General features: G+C 41.8%; 1 protein-coding gene across 12 annotated transcripts in view; it reads right to left on the bottom strand.

Annotated features, from left to right (window-relative positions):
- Positions 1–11,244: 11,244 nt before the first annotated feature.
- epb41l3a (erythrocyte membrane protein band 4.1-like 3a) overlaps positions 11,245–14,298 on the bottom strand; it is a 32,624-nt gene continuing 29,570 nt past the window's right edge. For all 12 annotated transcript variants that reach the window (XM_085172278.1, XM_085172289.1, XM_085172284.1 and 9 more), the window contains 3 exons: positions 13,600–13,698; positions 13,210–13,290; positions 11,245–11,929 (listed from right to left, as the gene is read on the bottom strand). In XM_085172278.1, the coding sequence (XP_085028404.1) occupies positions 11,924–11,929; positions 13,210–13,290; positions 13,600–13,698 (186 nt within the window). In that variant the 3' untranslated portion in view covers positions 11,245–11,923. The remainder of the gene's footprint in view (positions 11,930–13,209; positions 13,291–13,599; positions 13,699–14,298) is intronic.

Genomic DNA, 14,298 nt, shown 5'->3' on the forward strand with positions numbered 1-14,298 from the left:
GACCCATGGCTGTAATGCTGGTTCATTCGGTCTTTGAGAGTGCAGGACCTGAAACACACAAAGTTAATTTAAAGACAAAGACTCTAATGAGCCAAGGCCGACATAAATGTGTTTTTATCTACTTTGTTACATTTATGATAAATGGACTGGAAAGTGTTTAGAAAGTTAGCACATACATTTAATTTTCCAGTTTTTTATGTATCCATCTATAGAACCCTGCATGTTATATTCCAAATCTGCCTGTTCTCTTTCAGAAACCTGCCTTCAGAAAATGAAACTAAAGTATGTAATCACTTTCAAGATGGAGAAAGCATAAAGTTTGACTTTAGGTGACAATCATGGACACGTAATATGATAAGGAGATTCTGCAGGTCATTAATCAATGTATTATAGTAAAAAATGTATTTTTTGTGACACAGGACACAAACATGGAAGCAAGATATGTAATTAGGATTATTTCTAATAAATATGAATAAATAATTGCAATTTCTTTAACCACTGAGAATAACTAAATTCTTCAGGACAATGGCACATCAACGCACTGAACTCACTATGGCTATGTTCACACTGCAGGTCTTAATGCTCAATTCCGATTTTTTGTCTGCTTGTTCACACTACAAATAAAATGTGACAGCAAACGCGCTCCTTTGTGAACCCTCAAAGTGGCCCGCATATGCAAAAGCTGATGTCACACGCAACACGCTCTGTTTAGACCCAGACCAAACAGTATTGTTTGACTGATGGCCCTTAATATAAAGACTTGTTTCAGACTTTGCTTTAAGTTATTTTGTTATTTACATAGGGCCTAATAATTATCCTTATTGCCGTTTTAGAGAGGAGCGGTGCTTCAAAGGATATGCAGATTTCTGTCAGAATCTGCAGATTATACAGTATAAATAAAATGTTCATGTTGTCTTCCCAACAGTTTCACTAACATCTACACGGGATGGACACGAAGCGCTCATGTGTTCTCAAAGTCTTCTCGGACGCTTCTCCAGCGCTGATAATTGGCATATGTTTCGTGTCAGTGACGTAAAAGACTGATTCAATGCGACATGACCATTCAATCAGCAGTTGCTTTCTAAAACATCAGATATGTATCGGATTCAGTACCACATACAAAAGTGACCCAGATCGGATTTGAAAATATCGGATTTGTGCTGTTTTTACACTGTCATACCATGAATGGATATGGGTCGCATACGGTCAAAAAAGTCCGATTTGATGCGCTTTCGCGTGCAGTGTGAACATAGCCAGAGCCTCCACACGCTCTCCCTGTAATTTGTCCCTCGTGAATGAATTTATGATTGCACTAATTTGAATGTTCGGGGGAAAATCAAACGCATTTTACTCACAGTACCCTACAAACGTCACTGCTGTTTAGTTTTCTGTCTTCATTTATGTTGGAAGTGATAGAGCTGTACGTTTGAATTTGTTTCCAAAACCCCGCAGTTAGGACATGCTATATTGTATTTAGATGGAATCTAGCGAGCTAACTTCCTGCTAATTTCGTTTTCATGGATGCCTGGATGATAAACTCAATTATTACACATGGTAGAGCAGACCGCTGACCATTTTATTACAGATGAAAGACTTTAGTTTTTCAACACTCAGTGATGCCACAGTGATCTTGTGATTTATGGACCTGCAGCAGAGTTTGAGCCAAGACACGGCTAGTGATGTCAGACTTAAAAGACCGGATAAAGAGTGATATGAACATATCTATAACTTACCGGAATGAAAATGTCTGGAGCACCAACAGATATTTGGAGATGGAAAAGAAGAGATATCAGCTTGTCTCACAGCTGCTATCCAGACTAGACGCCTTCTTTTGGTAACATCCGATACATGAGCTGCCTCATGTTGCTTCCAGGTGGGGAAAGAATGAAAAGATAAACCATTTCAACCTTATTCCCTTGCCGGTCGTGTGATCTAACTTTACAACCGACCGCACAGCAAGTACGAACCATAGCTGGTGTTATCCGTGTACTTTCGCTCCTCTTTCGCTAGCGCTTTGTTCGGCCCAGAAACATGGCGCAGTGTTGCCAACTCCTTAGTAAGGAAAATCGCTATTGGCTGTCCTAAAAGTCGCTAGAAGTCGCCAGATGACGTCATCACCTAATTTGCATAATTTGTCATGCTAATGTAATTGTAACCTACGTTGTTGGAGAGAGAAATAACATCGTGGAAGAGACATAAAGTGAGTAAAAAACGTCCTAAATGCAGTTAGAATTTATTTAGAACTACAAATTAAATTTCTTTTAGCAATTATTGTTTTTTAATGTCACAATTCCAACCCTGCTCCATTATCTGGGCCTGGAATGGCAAAAGTGACCCGAAATTGGCACTCTAGTGGAGTTAATTTGTGTGTGAGAGTGTGTGTTTAAGTAGTTTTAAACCTTGTGGTCCACAAAACAGCATAACAGTAAAGGAAGAACTGACTGCATTACAGTCAATGTGGGAGCAGAGGCTTCGCTCATGCGCGATTCATTTGCCGTTTGGACGCACAGGTGTGAACGTCTCCTGCCCTGATAGCAGCTGGGGAAGGACTATCCTCTCCCTGGGAGCGCTTTGGCACGGGTGAGGCGCCCACGGCAGCACCGCTGCTTGTTGAGAGTAAGAGTGATATGCGTGTTCACGTCAAAAAGTCGTCATAAATAAGTCTCCAATAATACCAGAAAAAGTCGCCAGATTTGTCGCTAGTCGCTTTTTAGAAAAAAAGTCGCTAAGGGGGTCTAAAAACTCGCTAAATATAGCGACAAAGTCGCTAAGTTGGCAACACTGACATGGCGCCTCAACCAAAAATCCTGGCCACGCCCCTCTCGTGACATCAGTCTCCAAAAGCCCTATTAGGCTAATCGTTGTGTCACTTCCGGTATTTCAGACAATCCCTTTCCGTCAAGGATTTTTAATTTGTTGTGGATTTTTAATTTGTTGCACTTTGCACTTCCCAGCCACCGTAGTACATAGACTTCGGTGAACAGCGTTTACAAAGGGGCTATATATGGAATTAAAAAATTATCTGTTTTTTCAAGTATCTTTACAACTCTGTGTTATTGTACTTACATTATAACCAATCCCGTCCTTTATCCCCACTTTAAATATTTTTACAGAACTATTGTAATATTTGAGCTATTTCTGCTAACTACTTCTTACAAAAGATATTTTTAATGTTAATTAGACTTTTTTTTAACGGCATAAATAAAGGTTATATAAAAGTCACTGCCAAAGACTGAATGCGGCTTCTACCTTGTTACACTAATGTTGTTTGTAGCTCAATATGACTTTATGTCATCCATGAGGGATGCATTGGACATATGTTTCACATATTATAGCCCAACAAGTTACTTATAGCAATTTAAATACAAGCAATCAGTTTTTGGCAAATACCGGAAATCAGTTTTTGGCAGACAATCACTTTTTGGCACTGTTACGTCTCCTCGAGGGCAGGAGGGGATAACACAACAACTCCGGAAACTCGGTACAGGTGTTATTAAAAATGTTTAATGGCAGCGCTCTCACAAAATAAATAACCCCAATTCAAACAACAAATGTGGGGGAGAAAGGGACAGTTAGGTTGTGCCAAAAAAACCACCAAAAAGACAAATCCAAAACTTAACTGAGCTATTATTCTAGAAAAGCAAAAACAAGAGGGAAAAACCCTAAACCTCAACTCAAAACAAGCTCAAAACTACATGGGTGGCACCAACGTACTTACCCAGTGTTCTAACAAAAAGACTCTACGTGAGTAAGTGTATGGGGTCCCCAAACTTACCTAGTCCGCTTTACTCCCACCACAATTACCAAACAAAAGAAGGACAGCAGAGATACTTCACGCATGTGCCAAACAATTCAAAGGAGGGAAGAGAGCCACGCCCAGCCACAGGTGAGTCTCCTTATCAAGGTGTGCACTCCTGGATTGTCCAATCAGGGTCCCCCTCCTCTAATTAGTTGGATGGCCCCAGATTGACATCAGCCTGCAGTCTGCAACCTAAGGGAACGGCAAACAAAAGGAGGGGGAAAGAAAACATGCAGCCTGCAGACACGTAACACCCCCACCCTTACAAGTCCAAACAAAAAGTTTGGATCCTTCAAACACAAACAAAAACCCTAAACAGACTACAGGGCACAGGATAGTGCATCAGCCAGGACATTTTCTGTCCCCTTTTTATGGCAGATTTGAAGGTTATACTCTTGAATGATTAAACCTCATAAGCCGACGATTGTTATTGTACATCCTTGAAAGGAAAACAAGTGGATTATGGTCTGTAAAGACTTTTGTGGGTTCTACACTTAATCCAAGATAAACCTCAAAATGTTGCAGAGCCAACAGAACGGCAAGAGTTTCTTGTTCGATTGTTGAATACCTTCTCTGAGGAAGAGTGAACTTCTTTGAGAAGTAGCACACAGGGTGATCGAGTCCATCCTGATCTTCCTGGAGAAGGACAGCACCTACCCCAACGGCGCTAGCATCGACCTCCAACTTGAACGGTCGGCTGAAGTCTGGGGCGGAGAGAACAGGTGAACATGAAAGCAATCCTTTAAGATTCTCAAAGGCATGTTGGCATTCATCAGACCAGGAAAATGGAACTGATGGACTGGTCAAGGCAGTCAACGGGGCAGCTACTGTTGAGAAGTTCTTACAGAACCGGCGATAATACCCAGCCATTCCAAGAAAACGACGTAGCTCCCTTCTTGTAGATGGAACCGGAAAGGTTGAAATGGCATGGATCTTTGCATCCACTGGGCATACCATTCCTCCACCAACTCGTTGGCCTAGATAGAGAATGGTGCTTTTACCAAACTCACACTTGGCAAGGTTCAAAGTCAGCGAGGCAGCCGAGAGGCGTTCAAACACAGCTGACAAAGTAGCAAGATGCTCTGCCCATTCACTGGAATACACAACTATGTCGTCCAGATACACCCGGCAGTTTGGAACATCACCCAGTACTTTGTTCACTAGCCTCTGAAATGTAGCTGGCGCATTACATAACCCAAATGGCATGACTGTGTACTGGAGGAAACTGTCTGGAGTTACAAAAGCGGATATCTCTGACGCACTTTTGGTTAAAGGAATCTGCCAGTAACCTTTCAACATATCCAGTTTAGTAATAAATGTGGCAGGTCCGATGTCATCAATGCAATCATCGATGAGGGGCAAGGGGTATGCGTCAGGAACTGTCACAGCATTCACTCTGCGGAAGTCTGTACAGAACCGTGGACTCCCATCAGCTTTAATGTCCAACAAACAAGGGGAACTCCAGGGGCTGCAACTGGGTATGGCAAGTCCATTCCTAACTAGATACTCTACTTCCTTTTTCATAGCCTCCCTTTTGATGAGATTGACTCTGTATGCATGCTGTTTAACGGGTGCAGGATTGGTAAGAACGATGTCATGGGATATCAAACTCGTCTGGGTAGGAATATCCCCAAACATACACCGGAAAGATACAATCAGGTTCTGAATGTCTTCAGCCTGATCAAGTGACAGGTGAGACAAATAGTGGGGCAAGTCAGACAGAATCTCACCATTACTTAGTCTCGTACCCTGTGACGCGTCTTTGCCCCGGACCGCATCCTCCTCACTGCTTTCATTGGCTATCTCTGAAGTTACACATGCTACTGGAGAGCTAGATGTAACCTTGTGCGGAGTGAGTGGATTACCTTCATTCTCTCTCGTAAGATAATGTTTCATCATGTTAACATGGCATACTCTGGTCTTGCGACGACGATCGGGTGTTTGAACAACATAATTGGTCTCACTAAGTTTCTTTTCCACAACATATGGTCCCGAAAACTTTGTTCTCAGAGAAGAGCCCAGGACGGGGAGCAAAACTAGAACCTGATCACCAGGTTTAAACTGACGAGCAACTGCTCTCCGATCATAGTGTTTTTTCATCCTTATCTGCCTAGCAGTTAAGGTGTCCCTGGCAATAGCACAAGCTGTTTTAAGGCGCTCTCTAATTTTAGCCACGTACTCAGGGATGCTCTTCGATGTTTTAGTTGGAACAACTAGCTGTTCTTTAAGGATATGCAATGGTCCTCTAACTTCATGTCCAAATACAAGCTGTGCAGGACTAAAGCCTAGGGACTCCTGCACTGCTCCACGAGCAGCGAACAATAAGAATGGGATACCCTCATCCCACTTCTTTCCAGTCTCCAGACAGTATTTGCGGAGCATGGACTTTAATGTCTGGTGAAATCTTTCAAGCGCTCCCTGACTTTCAGGATGGTAGGGACTTGATGTAATGTGTTCCGCTCCTAATGCCTTCAGGGCCTGAGCAAAGGTCCTAGACTTAAAGTTGGTTCCCTGATCAGTCTGGACTATCTTTGGAAGACCAAACACAGAGAAGAACCCGACCAGAGCTTTACTGATAACAGGAGCGGTGATTCTTCGCAAGGGCACTGCTTCAGGAAACCTAGTAGAAGCACACATCATTGTTAGAAGGTATTGGTGCCCTGACTTTGATTTTGGCAAAGGCCCTACACAGTCAACAATAACCCTGCTAAACGGTTCACCCATCACTGGAATCGGTGACAGGGGTGCAGGTGGGATAACTTGATTTGGCTTGCCCACAACTTGGCAAACATGGCAGGTACGACAGTAACGTGCAACATCAGACTTGAGCCCTGGCCAAAAAAAATGTTTGAGGACCTTATGATACGTTTTATTTATGCCAAGGTGTCCGGAAAGTGGGTGATCATGTGCTAACGCTAGGACTTGCAAGTGGAAAACCTTTGGCACAACAACTTGATAAACTGTATGCTAGTCATCTAAGTTTTCACCAGCCCAGCGACGTAGAAGGAGATCCTCATCAACAATGTACGCTAGCTTCCTCCTGGGTAAGTACGGACGTACGGCATTTCAGAAGAGAGTCATCTTCATGCTGTGCAACAATAAATTCCTCTCTAGAAGCAGGCAGTTTTATGTCTGCGTCAGTAAGAGAAAACCTCTTTCTAGCCTCATCTTTAAGCATAGCTTCAGGTCCAGCAATATCAGGTCCTTCTGTCATAACGAGGAAAGAGTCAGACAAATCAAAGTCATTCTTCCTGGATTGAGATCTAGTCACCACACAAGCAGGAAAAATGTTGGCATAACAGGCACAACACCGGCTATTGCAACTAATAATACAACAGTTTCTTGCCATTTTTTGTGTTTCTTTTTATCGCTGTGTAACTGAGTTCAATTGAAAGCCTGCATGCGCTAGTACCGCTTGCCACAAGTTCCCAGAATCCTTTGCGGTTTTACCCCTGAATGACGTCACATTTTTGGTGGGCCAGGTCTAGTCAAAATGCCCGGGCCGATTTTTTGTCCCAGTCCAGCCCTGTGTGTGGCGGGGCGTGGTCTGGAGCGCCGCTGCAGGGGAGGCGGACGCACCTGAGCGGGACCCGCAATCACGCCTCGCCGCCTTAAAGTCTGTGCTCTCTCTGCTGTTGAAAAGCTACAGCCGGCTGTATGCGTACAGTAACCGTGTGTGAAAAGTGGTCAATAAAGAGATGCTGAAAAGCATGCTCATGAAAACATCGTCGGGTCTGCCGTGATATGTTTACAATAAGACTTGTGGTCCCGAACCTCTGCGCACAGTGTCTGCAAATCGGGGCTTTCATCTTTACGCAGGACTGTAAGCTTTCATCTGTGAGGCATGAGCGTGTTTGTTTTTAACTTAGTTCACAGTGGAGAATGGCTGCTGACATAATGTGGATCCGAAGATCCATAATTGGCCTACCTGGGGTTGAAAGTCTCGATAAATGCGCAGGGTTTCGACGGGTACACCGGCTTCTGCTTATTTTGAGCAATGAAAAAATAATACGATAAAATTTTATTTTTATATTTCAAAATCACAATAATCTTCCAATTTAGAGCTACAAGTTAAAAAAGAAGAAGAACTAAACACAAATAAAATACACTTCAGCTAAATACTTCTAATTTATTTTCCCAAACCACCCTGAGCCGCAAAATAAAGACTAAAGAGCCGCGGGTTGCCGACCCCTGCCCCAGGTGCTGTCAGAGCAGGAGGAGATGTTCACACCTACTCGTCCAAACTGGCAAATGAATCGCGCATGAGGGAAGCCGCTGCTCCCGCCCTGACTGTAACGCAGTCAGTTCGTTTACTGTTACTTTTTGTGGCTCACATACTTTAAAACTACTTAAAATACACACACACACACACACACACACAAAAGTAACTATTTCGGGTCACTTTTGCCGGTCCCAAGCCCGGACAAAGGAAGACGGTTGGAAGTGTGACATTAAAAAAAACAATAATTGCTAAAATAAATTTAATGTGTTGTTCTAAATATATTCTAAATGCATTTAGAGTGTTTTTTTTAACTCACTACATGTCTCCTTCACGTTGTTATTTCTGTATTCAACAGTAGGTTACAATTACATAAGCATGACCAATTAGGCAACTTAGGGATGACGTCATTTTGCGATTTCTAGCAACTTTTAGGACAGCCAATAGGGATTTTTCTTACTGAGGAGTTGGCAACACTGCAGTTGTTTGTGACACAACCCCCTGCTGACAGCAAACAGCTACAACATGTAAACAATATTCTGCAAAGTGTAGGCTCTGCACAGGAGTGATCTGTATATAACAGGAAACAAAGAGAGCAATGATCAGTGGGGATCTCTCAGTATGGTATTTCTGTAATGCCAGATTCACATGGGTGAATCTCACATGTCCCGGTTCTGCCCTGACCCAGTTAGCAATGAATTTGTCAAACTTCTCCATTGCTGCACCAATCAATCTATCAGTCTTCCTCCATTCTCTCCTTACTCATGAACAGGACCCAAAGATACTTTAATTCCTCCACTTGGGGCAACAACTCATCCCTGACCTGTTGTGGGTACTTCAACCGTCTGTGGGTCAACTTTGGAGATGTTAATGCTGCCGTCCATTTACCTCTGAAGTTGGATGTCAGAGCCAAGAGTGACACGACTCCTGAGTCGACAGCACTTGGAAGCTGCTCCAGTAGTAAAATTGGAAAAGTGAGGAAAGATAGAATTTGTTTTGCTCTTGGTAAGCAATCTTTCATAACACCTGTTGTTGGTTTATTTTTATTTGTAGAGTCAGTTCTCTGTGCAAGACAACAGTGGTAGTACAGAGTAAAAGTTTTACAGTTTTACTCCTGTTTATGTGCACTGCTACCATCCTGAAGCAAGATTCCAGTTGGAAAATCTGACTAAGAAAATGAAAAATACTGCAGGTTTTTTTCATCACTGCAGCCAGGCAGACAAAGTTAGAACTCTGTTGAGCCAAGCATTCCTTTAACATTAATGATCATGAATTTCTTCATAAATAAAAGTTTACCCATTAGAGTAAACTGTATAACATCTCAAAGACATGTCATTATGCACAGCTACTTTAAATCCTATTGATATTTATTTAAACTGTTCTTTCCAATTGGTCTTTCTGAGTAATTTCAGTTCATTCAAGCCATTCAAGCTGTTCAAGTTCTATTAGACCAAAATGTCCAACAATTAATTAATGCTTTAATATTAAATATGATCAAAAACCTATGTATTCCAGGCCTTTAGGGTGGCTTTAATTGAAAACATTCCTAAAAAAGCCATCAGCTGTCTTAGGCCAATCTCCAACCTTCCTTTTACCTCAGACATTCTTCACAGAGCAGTCGTAAAACACTGATCACATGGAAAGGAACGTTTTTTTGAAGAGTTTCAATCTGAATTCCAAGTTCATCACAGTACAAAAACAGCACTTGTGAAGGTTACAAAAGATGCTCTGCTAGCCTCTGTTTCATCTTCACTTCTTTACATTTCTCACTCTCTGTGTCATCTTTATACACCTTTAATTCAATCATTAGTTATTTGTAATCTCTGGCTCTCTTCCACAGCGTGTCTTTGGCCTGTGTTCCTCCCCTCATCCCCACCCAGTCGCAGCAGATGGCCACCCCTCCTTGACCCTGGTTCAATTCAATTCAATTCAATTTTATTTATATAGCGCCAAATCACAACAAAAGTCACCTCAAGGCGCTTCATAGATACAGAGAAAAACCCAACAATCATATGACCCCCTATGAGCAAGCACTTTGGCGACAGTGGGAAGGAAAAACTCCCTTTTAACAGGAAGAAACCTCCAGCAGAACCAGGCTCAGGGAGGGGCGGGGCCATCTGCTGCGATTGGTTGGGGTGAGAGAAGGAAGACAGGATAAAGACATGCTGTGGAAGAGAGACAGAGATTAATAACAGATATGATTCAATGCAGAGAGGTCTGTTAATACATAGTGAGTGAGAAAGGTGACTGGAAAGGAAAAACTCAATGCATCATGGGAATGCCCCGGCAGCCTACATCTATTGCAGCATAACTAAGGGAGGATTCAGGGTCACCTGGTCCAGCCCTAACTATATGCTTTAGCAAAAAGGAAAGTTTGAAGCCTAATCTTAAAAGTAGAGATAGTGTCTGTCTCCCGAATCAGATTGATTCGGGAGACAGATGGTTCTGCCAGATGTTTCATGTTGTTAAATGGGGGGTTTTCCTCCTTTCCTTCCTCCTCCTACTGTTGCCAATGCAATTGCTCATAGGGGGTCAGCTGGTTGTTTGTCTGTTTTCTATTATTGTAGGGTCTTTACCTACCTGTGGAAGACAAGGTCATTGAGGCAACTGATTTAGTGCTATATATAAAAAAAGGAAAAAAGTGAATGGCTTGTTTTAGCAACATAGTGTATGTCATAAAAGAGACACTTGTGTCTCCATTGTGGTCCCTCATTTGCGTCTTTATTTCTGGTTGACAAGGCCCAGATGCCAGACCTCAATACGCAGCTGAAGATCGGTGAAATTTCCCTGCTTTGCAATAGTGTTGTCTAATTTAAAGAAAATGACTACACGTTATGGTTTTGCTGTTATACCTGATGTTTTTAGATTCACATTATATTTCAATAATGTATTTCACAGTATTTCAACATTTAATATTGAGCTCATTTTCAACGTTTTACAGTATAAGCTATAACAAGCTATAACGAGTTTCACAGCATGAGCAGTGCCATTGTCCGACCTTAGCTTTCACAACTTTTAAACGATGCAATAGGAAACCTTTCTTTGGTTCACCATTTCTGATCTATGGAGACTGCATCCTCTGTATACAGTATCATTTGAAGGATTTAGCTGCTGAATTGGGACACGTCTGTCTCTTATACGTTGGTAAACTTTCACAAAGAGGTGATGGTCAGTTTGATACCAGGGAAGCAGAAGTCTCTAATACAACAGAGAAAGTAGTCGGTGATCAGGGGCTGTGATCAGTTTGTAATTTAATAAATAAATGGATACAGAAATCAAAAACACACACAGATGAATGATTCATCGTCATTTTCGTGGAAGGTTTAGCGAATGGCACATTACTATTGCATTATGGGTAAATTCAAAGCAGAGTTTTAGCTGTTTTTTCTTGTTAGACAGGAAACTGTTTTGATCAGCTGGTGATAGTACGCATCAAGTTTTTCACAAGGTAAAGCTCGAAGCACTATCTTTCAGATGTGAGGCTAAATGTTTTGAAAAGCTGCTGTCTCCCAACAATAGAGGAGCAAGCACACCTGAGTCAGCTAGCCAATCAGATGCCCACCTTAGAGTGTTGGGGAATGAGGTGTGGGGGAAGGCTTATATAAGTAAATGCTTCAGAAGGCTGATTCATAGTGAAGGTCCAGTGTAGGTTGTCTGTTGCTATGGAAACACGTCTTTCTCTCCCATCTCTGCATTGCAATCTACTCATCTATCGAACTAATGCTAACTCAGCCATTGGTTCCACCCCCTGTGAGATAGGCAGGCGATGCTGTATATATGTGTGTGAGTGTCCATGCATGAATGTGTGTCCAAATCCTCAGTTCATCCTCAGAGCATTGGATGCTGCAGCCAACAGTTTTGTTTCTGGCAATGCACTCTACACTAAACCCCTTGGGCGTCCAGATTCAGTCCTGAAAATGAGACAGAAGGAGCAGTGAGACACTGTAGTTCAAAGATTCTATGGTATTATTCTCAGAACAGACCCTGAGACCGATATTTACAGTGTGGAGACATTTTTATTCTTAGATTATCACTCTGATAATGTCTATGCTAAGCTAGTTAAGAAAAGAGCAGACTGATGTTAAGTGCATGCTAGCATAGCTTAGTATGTTAGGAAAGTGTAGCTCTGTAGCATTGTGCTGTGTGATCAAACTGCATATTTCAGAGTGGCCTTTTATTGTGGGCAGTCTAAGTCTACGTCCGCACGTACCCGGGTATTTTTGAAAACGCAGATTTTTCTATGCGTTTGCACCTTTCGTCCACACGTAAACGGCGTTTTCGGTCACTGAAAACGGAGATTTTTAAAAACTCCGGCCAGGGTGGATATTTTTGAAAACTCAGTTTTTCTCGTCCACACGTAAATGCAAAAACGCAGAAAACGCAGCGTCAAAGGTGTGCGCTTTTTTTGACGTCACACTGTGCGCCACGTTATTGTTTCGGTGAAATGAATTTCTACAATACTGTTACTGTTAATTGTCTCTGCAGTGTTTAAATGCTTACATATACACACACAGTTACTGTCCCTCCACACATACGACTCGGTTCTGCTTCTATGCCCCAGCTTTGTTTACTTTTTCCCACTGAGGCTTCTAGACTTCTGATTGGCCAACATTTCTACACGGTTAGGAATATAGCGCCACCTGCTGCTTTGGCATGTTCCTAGCAGCGTTTTCCTTCATTTCTGCCTTTACGCGTGGACAGGATTATTTTTTAAAACGAAAACAGAAAATCTATGTTTTCAAAAATACCCGTGTACGTGTGGACGTAGCCTAAGGCACACAATATTCATGCTGTCTAATCAGCACCTTGACATGCCACACCTGTGAGGTGGGATGGATTATCTCGGCAAACGAGAAGTTCTCACTAACACAGATTTAGACAGATTTGTGAACAATATTTGAGAGTAATGGGTCCTTTGTGTATGTAGAAAATGTTTCAGATCTTTAAGTTCAGCTCGTGAAAAATTGGAGCAAAAACAAAAGTGTTGCGTTTATATTTTTGTTCGCTGTAAGACATGCATGTTAGGTGATTCCAAATTGGTTGCAAATGTTGTGGTTAATTGCTTAAAGTGCATAAAATAAAATAGTCTGTGTATGAGTGAATGAAGCTTGCCGTTTTTTAAACTTTTTAACAACCCTTCTGTCCTCATCCCTTGAACACACCATTACAGAAACAACAACATTCAAGTTACCTGGTTGTGATCAACGTCTGTATCTCCAGAAATCACAATCCTCTTTTCTATTCTGGTTTCAGAAATCCCCCCTTTTGCCATCTGAAGAAGAAAAGGGACAAACATCCGAATTCAGTCAAGCGTCTTTATCTTTCATATATCTTCTATGCCCTACCTTTTCTCAGGTTTTTAATGCTGTTTGTAAACCCTTAATAGTTTCAACAAACCTTTTCAGCAATGACAATATTACCATGGTTTGCAGTGGGATTTCTTAGGTTATGGTTTTACCTTGGTGACACGTGTGGGGCTCATGTAGTAGCAGTAGTGCTCCCATAGTTATGTCATTTTGTTGATGGGTGTGTGGTGGTATTGCCATGGCAGTAATGTAAATCTTGCGTATTATGGTGGTACCTTGGTGATGTGAGTGGTGGTAGTGGTGTTGGAGGTCTCGGTGGTGTAGCTCTGTGAGCTCAGCAGCAGACCAGCAGGAGTATCAGATTCTACTTGGCTCTGAAACAAGTATGAACATCAGCCCATGAGGAAGAGTAATAACCAAATACCAGCACATTTTTGCACTGATGAAAAAAAATGTTGAGGATAAAACACAAGATGTCAGTCTGGGGAAAATATTTATGTATCCATCTATTTCTGGTACTACTCATATTAACTACACATCTTAACACATCTAACTTTTACATCACTTCAAAGTAATCTTCTGAATTCTTTTCACCTAATTAAATAGTACAAACTGCCCTCTTAAACGAAACACTTAGTCTTCCTCATTCCCAGAGTGTTATATCTTCCTCATCAATGTTACCTCTTAAAAGAGGCACAATTGAACCCTTTACAGCCAGCACCAGCACTGGTTAAGACATCCTGAGGTCTCAACCTGAGTGTTCTTGCCTTTATCATCTTAATATTCTGAAACAGGAAATGCTGAGCTAAAAGGGGGTCTAGTTCTTAGCCAATGGTCATGCTCTAGTTTACAAATAAATGAATTTTGTATCACAAACTAGCCACTGAGCCCATAAAGTCACCAGGAATAAATACAATTACTAACATTAGGAAGCAAGAGAGCCGAGGGAGGTTTTCCCACAAACTTCTTTAAAA

The sequence above is a fragment of the Neolamprologus multifasciatus genome, chromosome 9 (genome assembly GCF_963576455.1).
Source record: "Neolamprologus multifasciatus chromosome 9, fNeoMul1.2, whole genome shotgun sequence".
NCBI lineage: Eukaryota > Metazoa > Chordata > Actinopteri > Cichliformes > Cichlidae > Neolamprologus > Neolamprologus multifasciatus.